This window comes from Leptopilina heterotoma, unplaced genomic scaffold (genome assembly GCF_015476425.1).
Source record: "Leptopilina heterotoma isolate Lh14 unplaced genomic scaffold, ASM1547642v1 Lhet_50, whole genome shotgun sequence".
NCBI classification, from domain to species: Eukaryota; Metazoa; Arthropoda; class Insecta; order Hymenoptera; family Figitidae; genus Leptopilina; species Leptopilina heterotoma.
In genome coordinates, this window is record NW_025111108.1 from 244,795 (window position 1) to 261,749 (window position 16,955).

General features: G+C 31.9%; 1 protein-coding gene across 6 annotated transcripts in view; it reads right to left on the reverse strand.

Moving 5' to 3' along the window:
- The window catches only part of LOC122507649 (glucose dehydrogenase [FAD, quinone]-like), a 404,897-nt gene that overhangs the window by 186,105 nt on the left and 201,837 nt on the right, over positions 1-16,955 (reverse strand). For all 6 annotated transcript variants that reach the window (XM_043620473.1, XM_043620470.1, XM_043620469.1 and 3 more), the window contains one exon: positions 2,364-2,572. In XM_043620473.1, coding sequence (XP_043476408.1) covers positions 2,364-2,571 — 208 coding nt within the window. In that variant the 5' untranslated portion in view covers position 2,572. The remainder of the gene's footprint in view (positions 1-2,363; positions 2,573-16,955) is intronic.

Below are 16,955 nucleotides of genomic sequence, written 5' to 3' on the forward strand. Positions count from 1 at the left end.
AACATTTTCTTTGAACCTAAAATTTTTAAATTTTTAAATATTTTTATTTTCTTTTGGTAAAATAATTCTACATTTATTTAACGAGGTGCAATCAATTTTATGGTCTTCTAAAGATTTTTCATATTTAAAGTGACATAAGCATCTGTCACAAATCAAGGTTTAATTATGATCCTTCGAAAATTGAGATTTAACTAACCGAGACAAATTACGAATCCATGGAAAATGATAATTTGCACCATTTTCAAAATAATTATTGGCATTTTTAATCATCAATAAGTGAATAGTTTGTTTTTTAGAATATTGCTCACTTAGATATAAAGGAACTATTTCATTTTTATTATTTTCACTACTATCAAATCCATAAATGTTTATTGCTAAACTATTCATTTTTTAAAATTTAGTTATATCTGTTAAAGCAATAGGAAAATTAATTCCTTCATATTTTAAAACTGTTCTAAAATCAGGATAAGAGCTCGTAACAGTTGAATTATTTTTAACAGGATGTAATGCTGATACTATCGACCAAAGAAAGCAGAAATTATCTTTATTTTTAATATTTACAACAGTCTTTTTATCTCTTATAAATTTTGGCAATTCTATAAATGTACTAGAGCTTCCTTGTAATGGTGCGTACCTATTAATATTTACTATCAAATTTGTCCATAACGATTGTTACATTACGTCAAAAACTGTGTATTTTGTCATATATTTACACTGAGCAAACATACTTAATTCAAATAAAAAAATTATGTTAAGTGATTTTGTTTAATTGAAATTAGTTTGTAACCTTAATCCCAATATATAAAAAATATCTACTGCTTTGATTCAAAAATATTATTTGTTTGAATAATTATGTTTAATTTAAACATATTTTCCGTTTTGATTTAAGCAAAAATTATGTTTAAAAATTTTCTGTTTGATTTACACTTAAAAGTTGATTGCAAATAATTTAAAATCAACCATAACTTTTATTTGAATTAAATATATTATTTTTTTAAATGAACCAAAAAATATGTTTGAATTAAACTTAAATATGTTTGACTGTATAGCAAAGCTATTTTAAGTATATATATATATATATATATATATATATTATATATATATTATATTATTATATTATTATTATATATATATTATATATATATTATATTTTAGCTATTTTAAGCTATTTTAAGGTCGTGGGCTCGTATCCCACCATGCTACCGCTTTTTCTGGATTCTTTGATAATTTTGAAATTATTAATTAATTTCGAAAATATTTTTCAGATTAATCAGGTTTCTGTATTCAGGCAGCTGTGCTGTCGATACATATGAAATCTAAGAGCTTATAGAGATTTATTTAAGATATTTAATTTGTTTGTATAAATTTGATTCGGATTATTGATAGCTTCTTTCTTCTTAATATTTTAAGTTTGATTTAAACAAAATATGTTTGTTCTAAATAAATCGTTTTCTCAGTGTATTGTGATTTATTATGATGCATTCATATTAAGAAATTTTCTTAATATAATAATGTTTTAAACAGTATTTAAAATTTATAAAAATTAAAATAAATATAAAAAATACAGATAGGGGGTTGGCGCGCGAAGTATACATATATAGGTTGTGGTCAAAGTCTGGAGTGCGGGCAATCCGCGGAGTGCCCGGGCACTTCGCAGTGTGCCCAAGCTGTTTTAGGCAAAGTCCGAAATACTGATTTATTTCATTATGGCATTTGGAATTGCACATAACATTATTTTTTTACACTTGTAAGCCTTACTTATAAATTTTTTTGTGCAATTGCATTTGATAAATCCTTCTAGTCCAAATAGTGACTCCTCACCATTAATATGCGGAACTGAAACAATTTTTTGTGGGATTTATGTCAATTTTAAAAATCAAAATAATTTTATTTATAAATTGAATAGACAAAGAGATGATGTTATCCTTTATACTTGAAAAGCAATACACTGCAATTAAATAGATTCTAAATACAAATGAAGAAATACAAACAAGCCTATAATGTCATGATTTCATATTTTATATGAAAAAGATAATTAATAAATTTTAAATTCAATTTAGTGGAAGCTTTTAGAATTACATTTTTCAACATTTTAGTCAATCCTTCCCTATTAGGGAATGAAACACACGGCCCGATATGGCCCTGATCAGGAAATCCACATTTGATCGCCGCCCCGATCTGGCCCAGGTCGGGCAGTGTGTTTCATTTCCTAATATGGCCATAGTAGGGATATTTCTACACGGGAAAGTAAAGTGTGTCTATTTAGTAAATTAGACCGTAACAAGTGCGTTTACACGTGTTTTTCAATATAGGTGATATAAAATATTTTTGTCACTTAGAAATTTAAATCATTGAATACTTACCACCAATTACAATAAAATCATAATAATTTTCAGCAGGATTTGTAGGAATTATTCTTTCACACAGTTGAGAAACTTCCCTTTTTCCTCTTATAAATGTATCTAATAGCGTCATAAATAATACAAATTGCGACCCTGGACACCCTTGTGCCAAAGTTGGTCCTAAGAATGGGTCAGAACAATGTGGTATTGATGATAGTTGATAAGACATCCTAAAAAAGAATATTAATATTGTAATTAAAAAAATATAAACAAACTAAAAGAAGGAAATTTCATATTTATGCTCTTCACTGACACTTAATCACTTTCCCAGTGGGCACAGGGATGTCTAAAAGACGTCTCAGAAACATCCCTTTTTGTCCACGGACAATTCGGGGACAATGATGGTAATGTCTCTGAGTCATCAAAAAGACGTTTTATGTCTGGTCCAAAAGACGCCCAAGAGACGTCTAAAAGACATAAGAAAGGACGTCTAAACTACATCTTGAAGACGTCTTTTGGGCGTCTAAAAGAAATAAAAGGGACATCTAAAAGACGTCTTTTGGCCGTCCTTTTTACATTCCTTCAGATCTTAAATAGACATTGTTTTATAACGTTTTCTAAGTTGAAACACAGTAATATTGTATTAAATTTATTTTAAGTTTAATTTTATTTTTTCTAAAATGTGTAGAAATAATGAAAAAATTCCTACGAAGCTGGGATCGAACTCGGATACCTTGGGCATGAAGCACTGCGCCTTAAGCCCCTCAGCCGTTCAAGACAGATATAAACATCTACAAAGTTAACGATCTCACTTGTCAATGAAATAAATTTAACTTAGAAAAATTCCAATGAATTTTACATTTATGAATTTCTAAGTCCAAGTTAAACTTAGAAAATTATTATTTTTTTTTGAAAATTTTTCTATTTTCAAAAGTTAAATCAAAAGGACAGTAAGGAAGAGTAAGATTTTTAGACGAAGATAACACAGCCACACAAAAAAAATAAAAAGTTCTGATCTGGGGGTCTCACTATATAGACTTTATGTTTTTTGGGTCGCTGAATCCAAATCCGAGGTCCATTTAACCCCATCAGATCAGGATTTTGACATAACCTCAGAAAACCAATATGGTGGACATGTTTTTGAAAAGTTTATCGGATTCGCTTGAAATTCGTTACTCGGGGGTTTTTGGGGTCGTTGATTACGAATTTAAAGTCTGATTTCGAAAATTCAAAATGGCGGATCCAATATGGCGGACACGTTTTTGAAAAATTCATCGGATTCGCTTAAAACTCGTTACTCGGGGGTTTTTTGGGTCGATGATTACGAATTTTAAGTCAATATCAAAAATTCAAAATGGTGCATGCAATAAATATGTTCTTTTAAGGAATTAAGAACTTGAGTTATTCAATTTACAAGGAATTACTCTATATCTTACGTGTGCCTGCATCCAGGGCACCTCCACGAGGTGACAATGGGCAACGGAGTTTTCCGCTATCCGGCTAAGTCACTGGGTAATAGCTTCGATGCCGTCATGGCAGACACACGTAGAAAACGTGTTACTATGCAGGGACTCGGAACCCCAGTATCGGCGGTTGAGGGTTAGAAAGCAGGCTCTCAGGCGTCGTCATCCAACAACATAGCCTGATAGCGGACAAACTCCGTTGCCCACCGTTGGTGCCCTGGATGCAGACACACGTAAGATATAGCGTAATTCTGGGTGAATTGGATCACTCAAGTTCTTAATTCCTTTAAAGAACATATTTATTAGATGCACCATTTTTAATTTTTAAAATTGACTTTAAATTTGTAATCAGCGACCCAAAAAACACCCCCGAGTAACGAGTTTCAAGCGAATCCGATGAATTTTTTAAAAACGTGGCCGCAATATTGGATCCGCCCATTTGAATTTTTGAAATCAGACTTCAAATTCGTAATTAGCGACCCCAAAAACCCCCAAGTAACGAGTTTTAAGCGAATCCGATAAACTTTTCAAAAACATGTCCGCCATATTGGATCCGACATTTTGAATTTTTGAAATCTGACTTTAAATTCGTAATCAGCGACCCCAAAAACCACGAGTAACGAGTTTTAAGCTAATCTGATAAATTTTTCAAAAACGTGTCCGCCATATTGGATCCGCCATTTTGAATTTTTGAAATCAGACTTTAAATTCGTAATCAACGACCCCAAAAATTTTTAACAGGTAAGTCAACTACGCGGAAAATAAAAATATAACTTCTTGTCTTTTTCAAGTAAGTCGCGGTGGGACTTAAAGTAAGATCGATGAGACCTCGGGAACAAGATCGCGGTAAATATTAAGCAGAGTATGGCAAGGATCGCGTGCATTTAGAGTTCGCGGGCAATGTTTGTAGGAGTCAGCTGCCGTCGGTATGATGCATACTGTTGGTACCTATATTGTTGAATTTTACTGACGTATGGTTTTAGTATAAATGCCCACTTTTCGCGGATTTTTACGCTTAAAAGAACAAAGAACACTCGCGCACTAATTAAAGGATTCGTTTGCGGTTAGCTGATATCTTTTCTCGACAACAGTCCTATCACAGGGAATTGACTCCATAGCTGTCAAGGAGATCCTCATGTTTTTTTTCTAGGATGTATGCTCTTTTCAAACTATTTTAAACGCTTTGGTTTTTTACCCGTCATTAATTCGGTTGGTGTCGAGTCAGGGTGCTGTCCCATGCTGAGCAGAAAACAGAATGCAAAGCAGAATTTCGTGAGTGCAAGAGAGATAGTCAGATATCACTATCCTTTCCACTCTCACGAAATTCTGCTTTGCATTGTGTTTTCTGCTCAACATGGGACCGTACCCTCAGTCGTCTTGTGATATACCTTATTTATCAACGTTTCAACGATTGATAATCGCGATAACTAACCACTGTGAGCATTCTCGTTTAATTGGATCCGCGAGAAATTCGAGATTTCCCGGTTTACTCTCTCTACTATATTAAACTGGAAGTGTCGGATTGAATTTAAGATGTGGGAGATGTTTTCTTTAGCCAGTTTCTCTCTCCACACGCTGGAGGTGAACTGCGTTTCGTGGTCAGTTACTACTTTTGAGGACTTCCCGTAGGTTGGTATGTAATCCGAAAGTAGTCTCTTGATACACGCAGCCGTTGTCTGTTTTCGCATTCCATAGAGCCTTACTAACTTTGTAAACCCATCTAAGATCGCCAACACCTTCTACATTTCTCCGCACTTGCGGTATACCAATCCGTTTTCTCGTTAATTCTCTCACCGTGATTCTCATTTGTTAGTAGGTCGTTTATTCAGGTATTCTTTTCTTGCTCCGCGTGCAGGTTCCTAAGTTTTTTCATCAACTTACTAGAAGGTGAGTAAGCCAGGGAACATATTATTGTAATGTGTTTATCTTTAGCGATCCCTTCCGGTATGGTCGTAGAAGCATATCTACTCAGGGCGTCCGCTACAACGTTATCCTTCCCTGGACAATACAATATTTTCGCCCCTCGAAAAGTACGGCTAGCACAGGTAATAATCATCAATACCCTTATACACTGGAAACTCCGAAGAGCGGTATTCCGAAGAGCGAAATAAAAATGGCGCGACGCGGTAAACAGTTAGAGGGGGAGACATGGGCGGGTTTAGAAACTGAAATCTACAAGCAGGAGCGTCTATTTAAAGTGTTCCGTGAGTTCACGTGGAGTGTGCATTAAGTTTTTAGAAAAAAGACAGAAAAAAAAAACTTTCTTGATATCGAAGAAAAAAGTAAAATAATTAAAAAAGTAAAAGCCGGTGCTGACAAAGACACAATTTTAATGGAACATAAAATTAGTAAAACTGCATTTTATAAAATTATCAATTATGAGGTTAAAATTTTTAACAAAGTGGGTAAACCTGAAAATAAACAACGAAAGGTTTTTAGAAAATTAGGTAACGAAACTTTAGATTTATCCGTAATTGAATGGTTTCAACAAGTGAGGGATAAAGGAGATCCAATCTCTGGTTCATTAATTCAAGAAAAAGCGCTTATATTAAATGAAAAATTGAATATATCTTCAAATTTTAAAGTAAGTATAAATCACATTTTCTAGAAAAATTAAATTTAGCCTGTCAAATCTAATACGTATGTTTGAAACATACAGATTAATTTATATAAAAATTATGTTTGGTGTTCATGTTTTGAGGTTAGGTTGCGAAATATTTTACATAAATATATACAGTGTTTAAAACTTTTTAAATAAATGCTGTAAATCTTAAATATAACTTTTAACAAACAATTGTAGAAATAATAAGTAAATATTAATTATATTTTATTTAAGGTTATGTACATTAGAAGTATATTGTTTTTTTTGTTTCTTTCAAATCATTAGTTTAAAAAGACCAGTTACGTGACTTACTACTATTATTTTTTAAAATGATTTTAATTATTAAATATATATTTATTATTATTATTAATTATTTTTATTGAAAGACACTGAAATCTAAAAGTAACTGTTACATATTTGTGACTGTCCACGAGAAAACACGGCTTAGGTCCAAAAAAATCAATTTTGAGTTTTTTATGGTAATCGACAGATTTTGTGTTGCTTTTTCAAATGCAAAAGTTAAAAGTTAAAAATATCAATTACTTTCGACAATATATTGTTTTAAAGATGGGTATGTCAAGCGTAGTTAACTTCAATTGTAGTAATTCAATCGCTCGCCCTGTGAAATTCTCGTTCGGGAGCTAAGCCGTGTTTTCTCGTGGACAGTCACATTTGTTATAGGCAAGCAATGGTTGGTTGCAAAAATTTAAAAAAAGATACAATATTCGATCTTTTGAAATGAAAGACGAGAAGTTATCAAATGATTTAGAAAGTGCTAATGAATTTTCTATCATTCTAAAAAATAAAATTGCTTCTGAAAATCTGTTGCTGGATAACGTTTACAACGCCGATGAGACGGAAATTTATTGGAGGACAATTGTATCTTGTACTCTCTCCCAAAAAGGTGAAAATGAAGTTTCGAGAAGGAAAGAAAGAAAGGACCGTATAACAGCTTTATTTTGTTCGAATGCAAAAGGAAATAATAGAATCCCACTCTTAATTATTGGAAAATCGAATGTTCCATCATGTTTAAGAAATGTCATATCGAAGGAAGAAAAGAAGGAATTGTTTAAGGGGATCCTACTTATCGACATGTAGATGAAATTATTGAAAAACTTGCGACCGTCTTTTCTTGAAGAAAATGTAATATAATGCTTTGTTAATTATGGGAAATTGAGTTTTAGAGAAAAATACATAGGATGAATATTTTAGTTTTAATAATTATTAAATAATAATTATTTTTCATGAATTAAATATGTACAGTTTTCCTCTATCTATGCCTTCACCACATCGCAAAGCACGACCGCTTTTTCGTTGAAACGAAGAAACACAATATTGTTTCCTTTTCGTAAATTGAATATATTTATCAAATACACAGGATGAAACTAATTACACACTCAAAAATAAATAAAAACTTTATTTTAAACTAATTACCATTACTCAGATAATGACTGTATTTGACAGCTGTGCTATAGGTTTTATCTATGTAAATGTTTCCAGAAAGTGTGAAGAGATGGCGCGTCTAAAAAGCAACCGTAAATTATTTAAACATGTCAAAATTGTTTTTATTATTCATTTGTAAATATTCGTAATGTGAAAACAACTACAAGCAAAAATGTTATGAACTTTTGAAAAATTTATTATTTATCAAAAAAAAGTAAAGTTATTATTTTTAAATAACATTTGTTTTATAAAATATAATGTCGGTAAATTACATTTCATAAAAAAATGTTTTATCCAAAAAAATGACAGCCATGTTTTAAAAACTACAAAAACGACAATTTTCCCGACTTGGGAAACTCTAAATTGTTAAAAAATTACACCAGATGACATTATTAGACATAAAAATAAACAAATTGATTTACTTTTTCAGTAAAATGCATTTTGTAAACAATGTGACAGCTGAGCGACAGTCAGTTCGAGAACGATTCGATATTCAAATATCGATTGCAAAGTGTCGATTCGCTGTAATCGATTAGGGTGCATTTATAACAGTAGTTTAACTATTTACAAAAATTATTTTTTGGAAAAACGAGGATCACAGCTAAATCACAATTCTGCACTAAACGTCAGCAACTTTATTGCTGTTTCTAGGTTATAAACTGTGTCAAATCGTAACAGTTTTATTTTTTCGTAAACAATTTTTTGTTGGTTAACAACCTTTATTACAGTGTTGGGAAGTGACGCGTCACTCGAGGTTTTTGACGTAAAATACTTGGTTTTTTACATAGGTAAAATACGTATTTTACCCCCCTTCCCCAAAAAATACATTGTGTATAAAACTTTTGAAGTAAAATACGAGGTATTTTACTGTAAAAATCCATGTAATTTACCTAAGGTATTTTACGCGCCCAACCTTGCCTCTATAGGGAAAAAAATTCCCTAAAAAAATAAAAATAATTCAAATTTTCTATATAAGTAAATCTTTTTTAGCGATAATTCGCAAATATAACATTTTGGGGAAATAAAAAGATATATTGTTCTGAAAAGTAGCAAATTTTATTTTAAAAATGTATTTTTGAACGAAGTGTATGACTAAAGGTACATTTACACCTTTGGTAAAAATTATAATTAGAAAAAAATATATTATGTATTATGTATTATTATATTATTACAGTAGGATCTTTTAATAATAATAATAATAAATAATCAAATGAGCGACGACACTGTATTTGACGTCACAGATTCCCTTTTCCTTTGCCCCCCGAAACCCCTTGTCTACTCAACTCACTAATGACTGCACTGTTCAGAACTGCACTATTGAAAGATCCTACTGTATAATATATTATTATTATTATTATTATTATTATTATTATTATTATATTACATTATATTATATTATATAAATTATAGATTTTCCAGATAGGATAGAAAAATCTATTTCTGTCAAGAATGTTAAAATGTAAATTTTACATCACCATGGGAAGCAATGTTTAAAATAGAAAGAATATTAATTTATTATCACAAAGAATTTCTTATTTCAACTGAAATGAACATTTATTCGTTAGGGGCCATACTTAAATTATGTAACGCTTTTTTTTTTGCCGTTTTACATCCTTCCCTCCCCCATGTAACAAATTTTTACATACATTAGCGCCATTTTTATGATAAGTGTAAGAATTATCTTAACCCCCACCCCCTATTATATTCATGATCAATATTGAAAGCACAATTTCTGTATAATTAGTAAAATATTTATTTATATTTATATTATTAAAATATACAGTATATAATAATACAGTCAGGTCTCGCCAAGTGTCGTTTTCAGTAAGTGTCATGACTCACAAAGTGTCATCGTTCAAGACCCGACAAGTGTCACTTTCCCCACTTTTTTTACCCTCTCCAATGCTAAAAATGGACTACCCAAAACCGGTTTGCAACATAAACCAATGAAATGACCACTTTTATTAAAGGGGCGTGGCTTAGGCCACTGACACTTACTGAGACAGACGGTCCCAAAAGATTCCCAGTGACGACACTTAGCGAGACCTGACTGTAATAATGATTATATTAATAATAATAATAGCATACAGTACACTTGTGTTCATCGATGGCTTCTCTCAGGGAAGGCACAAATTTGACAAGTTTTGCCCACTTTCTATATTCTTTATAGTTCGTGTCAATAATGTCAACAGATTTCTGCTTTTCCATTGGCTGTTTTTTAGACAGTATAGAAGGTAGGCAAACTTTGTGAAATTAGTGCCTTCTCTGGTAGAAGGCATCGATGAGCACGAGTGCACACTGTAAAATAATTATAATTTTTTCGAGAGAATACTACTAAAGGTTATGTATACTTTTAATAACGCAGCGCCGACACATAAAATGACGCAAATGAGAATTTTAAAAATTTAAGTTTATTTATTTAAATAAGGTATATTTATTATTTTCATTAATATATATATATATATATATTTTAGCACAATTGCGATGATTACTTTTACCATAAAGAATTCTTAATGTTATATATGTAAATAAAAAAAGTAAAATCACATATTTTTTATCTTATAAATTTAATGTCATTTACGTTTATAAGATTTATAAAATATGCGGAACTTAGTACGAATAAAAGAGAAAAACATTTAATTTGAATTTTCTGACTCTCTTTCTCTTATGTGTTACCATGACAACCTGCAGTTAATAGAGCTGTGCAAGTACCTTTAATATATATAGCATTTGTGTCATATTCTTGTTTACAAAATTTGCAGAAGAATTTAATTGTTTTTGAATTCAATGCTTCTCAAATATTTCCATTTTACACTCTTTGGTTTTGTCATTTTTTAAATCTTTAAATGGTTAATAAATAAAATAACAACTACTAAATAAAAACACAACGTCGGAAAATCGAATTTACCACAGTGTAATGACAAAAGTGAGGTTATGTTACATTCTCTTAATTTCTTGGAGAATTTATCGTCTGTTATATTTTCGCTCAGAAATTTGATGTTTAGAGTGAATTACATAAGATGAATATTTCATTTGTCAAAATTATTAAAAAAAACTTTTTTTTAAAAAATTAAATATGTGCAGTTTTTCACTAACCAAAACCTCCCGTGCAGAAATTGCCCGCCCGGGCCCTGACCCCGCATGAAACAGGGAACCCGACCGGGCCCCGGTCTGGGAGCTCGTTAAATCGGGGGCAAATCGGGCTGTCGCCATGGCCCCGGTCGGTTTTATTGTTTCACCCCGACTTAGGGAAGCCCGGTCTGGCCCCTGCCAAAATTTCTACACGGGCTTCACCACATCACAAACTGCAACAGCCTTTTCTCTAAATCTACGAAACAAAATAATTTTTCCTTTTGAGAAATTGAATATATTTGAAGAATACACAAGATGAGACTCATTAGACACTCAAAAATGAATAAAAGCTTTATTTTTAACCAAATACCATAGCATCAAACAATGACTGTATTTGACAGTCATGTTGTAGGTTTTAGTTGTCTAAATGCTTCTTGATTATGTAAAAAGGTGGCGCTGTCAAAAATACATAGAGAATAATAAAGAAAATAGAAAAATTATCTTTTATTATTCATTTCTATTCTAATCTGCCAAAAATAATTTTACTTTTTTGAAAATGTTTTATTTAATAAAATTTAAGTAGATAATAAATGTATGCAAAAATATTTTGAAACAATTTTATTGTTGGTAAAGTGCATTTCGTGCATTTTGTATCTTTGATGAGTACAATATCTTACAGACTCTGTAACAGCCTTTTCCTAAAATCAGCGAAAAGAAAAATTGTTTCCATTTGAGAAATTCAATAATATTAAAAAATGCATAAAATGACACATATAATAACAAAATTTTTTAGCAAAATACATAATGCAAACAAGGTTTAAGGCCAACGCAGAATAGATCTGTAACCGGAACCGCAATCGTGAGCGTAACCGTAAGAATGAGTTAAAGAAGGATAGGTATATTGTTTATCCTTCTCTAACTCATTCTTACGCTTACGGTTACGATTGCGGTTCCGGTTACAGATCTATTCTGCGTTGGCCTTTATTGTGACAGCTGAGCGATCGTCGCGATCGTGAATCGTTCACCGAAAACAATTCGTTACAAGAGAGGCGCCTACATGAAACTAAGGGTACAGTCACACGATCTAATGTTTGCATGATGCATGCATGCAGAAATATTTGACCGTTTACACCTCATTAGGCTTTTTCACTACATCGAGATATTTCGAGTTCGAAATATGACGTCAGATATTTGGAGGGAAAACAAACAGACGACGCAATGTAATTCTTACACTGTAAAAAAAGTTGGTGTAAAATAACACGAAGCTTGTAATTTCACACATCAAAATTATAGGTTCTACGTAGTAAATTTATTTCGTTCCAAAAGTAGTTTTACTATTCACAGTATTTTTACATAATATGACTATGTAATTTAACAAGTTTGTGTAAATTTACGTTGTCCAACATTGAAAAGTTTGGTCACTATGTCCCACATGTATTTTTACATTGCGTGTATTTCTACACTTTGACGTAATATTACGTCGCACGAGCTGTACAATTACATTGCGAATGTAATTTTCTTATTCCTTTAAAATTTTCAAAAAATTTTCAAGTTTTTATAAATAACTAAAAAAGTGTATATAATGTACATTTATAGAAAGTATATGCTAATTTATAAGTAAATAATAATATTACAAAAAGTTTTGGGCTATATTTCATAAATACAAAAAGTTACGACTGAAAATATTATTTCAAAAAATATTTGCAGGTTATGTAGATTACACTTGGCGTGTAAAAATACCACGTCGGACATAGTGACCAAACTTTCCAACGTCGGACATAGTAAATTTAGACCAGATTTTTTTTACAGTGTATGGGAGGAAAAAATTTTGATACTTCTTTTCAATGTTTTGCAGATTTTATAAATTTTAAACACTTTATATCTACATATATGGAATTCAAATGAATTCTATAAAATAATTGTAGTGTAATTAACACTTTACACTTCACAGGAACTTGAAAATATGCTAAAATGTATGTTTTTGAGATTAGAAACGTTTGTTTACAACTATTTTATACATAGAGATAATAGTGGTAAGCAGACGTTCCTAACCTTAAAAACATACATTTTAGCTTATTTTCAAGTATCTGTGAAGTGTAAAGTGTTAATTCCACTGCAATTATTTTATAGAATTCATTTGAATTCCATATATGTAGATATAAAGTGTTTAAAATTTATAAAATTTGCAAAAAATTGAAAAGAAGTATCAAAATTTTTTCCTTCCATAAGAATTACATTTCGTCGTCTGTTTGTTTTCCCTCCAGCTATCTGACGTCACACCGGAAATCGACTCTGACGTCACAATTGAAAAAGCCTAATTCTCCGCTTTCGGAAAATCACTTTTCTGGCGGGATATTTAAAATTGATTAAAATTTTAAAATAACATATTACTAATTATTACAATAAAAAATGAAAAAAAACGTTTATTATAAGGAATTAATTATAAATAAATTTCTCTTAATTTGTGGCATATTTTAAATAATAATAAAAATTCACAATATTTAAATATGCCACAAATTAAGAGAAATTTATTTATAATTAATTCCTTATAATAAACATTCTTTTTTCATTTTTTATTGTAATAATTAGTAATACGTTATTTTAAAATTTTAATCAATTTTAAATATCCCGCCAGAAAAGTGATTTTTCGAAAGCGGAGAATGAGGCCGCAGTCCCATGGCAGGGTTTTACGTTGCGTTTTGTAACTAGGCCATGAGTGCAAACATGGAGTATAGACTCAGGCTGGAGTCCCATGGCAGCGTTTTGCGTTGCGTTTTGTAACTAGGCCATGCGTGTGAGAGAGATGGAGATATACGTTTGCTATATTTGCACTCATGGCCTAGTTACAAAACGCAACGCAAAACCCTGCCATGGGACTGCGGCCTTAAGGAGACCAATCTTATATGCATGTACTTCACTGAAAGGCGCAACATTTTGTCGGAAGTACATCAGTAGTACGTGTACATCCTGTAGATGGCAAACGATCGCATATATAGTCGCTTGATTATTCTATCAATAATTTTAATAAAGTTTTAATAGGCACGTGGCCACTGAATAACATGACCTTTATAGTAAAATTAATTATTACTATAATTTGAGGCTTTGAGGTTATTAACATAACCTCAAACTAAAAAGTGATCTAACAATTATGACAAATAGTAGCTCATTCTGTTCTTTAAAACATTCTTTACAATTACATTTGTTAAATTTTGTTTAAAATATTTTGTTCAATAGTTAAGCAAATAAAATAAAAAAAAATTTTTTTAATAACTTTTGAACAAAATATTTTAAACAAAATTCAACGAGTGGAAATGTAGAGAATGTTTCAAAGATGAGTAGAATGAGCTATTATTTATCAAAATTGGTTACAAATTTTAATTGGTTACTGACCCTTAAAGAAAAAACACATAATGTTTAACAATTATGATTTTACATCAAATTTTGGTCCAACCTAATTTTTCCTGATAATTGTACAACTGGATCTTTCAGAATTTGGTGAAATCATTTTAATTATGGTTTTATTTGCTGTTAAAAATCACTTTTTAGTTTGAGGTTATGTCAAGCGATCGACACTCCTGAATCAAAAAAATCTGTAAAAAGCACATTTTTTCACAAAAAAGTCGCACAATCCGAGCCCTGTAATATAGACTTTGTATTGTTATCTTATTATTATTATATATTTATATTTATAATTTGAATATATAGTATATACATGAATTAGTAAACTTATAGAAATCCATGTTCATTTTAAAACTTCAGCTATCTATGCGATCGTTGCGCGCTATACGAGAAGATTCAGAACTATGAACTTCCGACATAAAATGGTTGATTTCATACACACTACATTGGTCTCCTTAAGTCTATACTCCCTGAGTGCAAATATAGCAAACGTATATCTCCATCTCTCTCACACGCATGGCCTAGTTACAAAACGCAACGCAAAACGCTGCCATGGGACTCCAGCCTGAGGTGTGAACGGTCAAATGTTTCTGCATGCATGCATCATGCAAACATTAGATCGTGTGACTGTACCCTTAAAGTCAAAAGAGAGTAAGGTTTATACACAATAGTTTCGCGAAAGTCGTTCGCTAAGGGAGCATTTAGAGTACGTTCACACGACTTTTGGAAAAACCGTCTTGTCCTTCTCTCTTCTGTGGCAGAGGCATAAGTTTGTCTCACTCTACATTTTCTTACTTTTAGTCCTAAGCACAACTGATTCGGGTGCGGGAGACGACTTCGGGATATGGGCTTCCTAACCTCAAAATGTATGTGAATCTTACACAAGAAGACTATATACAGGAGAGCAAACTTCGTTCTAAATGTATAGAGAGTTGCGGGCTGTTTTACGGGAACAAGGATAGCGTGGATTGAGTTGCGCCAGAAACGAATTTTGGGTTCTGCACATACTAATGACATATATCAGCTGATTTAGCAGACAGCTTGTGTGCGCAGAGCCCAAATTCACTGTTGGCGCAACTCATTTCACGCCTACCATGTTCCCGTAAAGCGGCCCCACCAAAAACCTATAGTTGCTTCTCCTGTATATAGTCTTCTTGATCTTACATATCCCGAAACCATCTCCCGAAACCCAACCACTTGTGCTTAGGCCTTTTCCAAAAACAGAAAATGCAGAGTGAGACAAACTTATGCCTCTGTCATAAAAGAGAGAAAGACAAGAATGGTTTTTCCAAAAGTCGTGTGAACGTACTCTTACACCTTTTGTAAAAATTGTCCAGAACAAATATACAGTCTGTCTCTCTTAGGGTACGGTCCCATGTTGAGTAGAAAACACAATGCAAAGCAGAATTTCGTGAGAGTGGAAAGGATAGTAATATCTCACTATCTCTCTTGCACTCACGAAATTCTGCTTTGCATTCTGTTTTCTGCTCAGCATGGGACTGCACCCTTAGGGTACATTTATACGACGGTCGGTAGAAAAAAATTTACCGGAAAAGTCAAAATCGCGTTTACACTTCGCTTTTCCGATATAATGGAAAAACTATTTCTAGCGGGAATTTAAAAATTTATATTTTATTAAAATTAATTAACACTGTTTTAAGTAAGAAAAATCAAGTTTTTATTAGATGAATATTGTTTTTTAATGATTTACAATAAGAAGATGAATTTTCTTGATAAATAACCACGTAAATAAATATTAATTAACTTTTGTTTTGAAAAGTTGTAAGCAACGTCACAGCTGTTGTTGATGCGGAATTTTGTGTGAAAAGAAATCCATTATGAACGTTACTCGTCTAAATTAAACAAAACCAAATAAAAATTTATTAGGGATTTAAATTATCAAACAGTTCTTTTCTATACAGCAAAACGTATATCAATCTCACTTTTATATTTAAAAATTTCCGCCATTTGTGTAAAAGTGAGCATCTAAAATATGGCGTTTCCGGTCTTCTAATATTTTTCGGGACGCTTTTTCGTGATGCTCTTATGTATATAGATATAGTAAAATATAAGAAGTGCCACAAAAAACGTCTCGCTTAGCTTCTTAGATCGAAGTGTGGATTCCGCATAATTGCCTCTATATGGAAAAGAAAAAAATGAAAAACGCGTGACGTGTAGACGCGTAAAGGCCAACGCAGAATAGAATCTTTAACCGGAAACGCAATCGTAAGCGTTACCGTAAGAATAAGTTAAAGAAGGATAGGTATATCGTTTATCCTTCTCGAAAGGCGAGAACACAATAATGTGAACGTGAACGCGAACGTGTACGTTCTCCCATTTGATTAACATTGTGACGTTAAGTCGGTTCTGCAATGGGCACGTCGGACGTGGTCGTCTGACGTGCCGTCCTGACGTCACCCATCCCTGTTGAGCAGTGAATGTAAAAAGGATAGAAAAATATGTGCTTCTTTCTCTATCTCATTATTTAACGTAAAACGCAGTGTTAGAACACAAGCATGTAAACACCGCCTGAGTGTAAGAATGATAGAAGTATATATCTTTCTTTCTCTATCTCAATAGGTATGTTTTCGTTGCCTGCACTTCTTACACTTTAACACCTAACCTGCACTATGC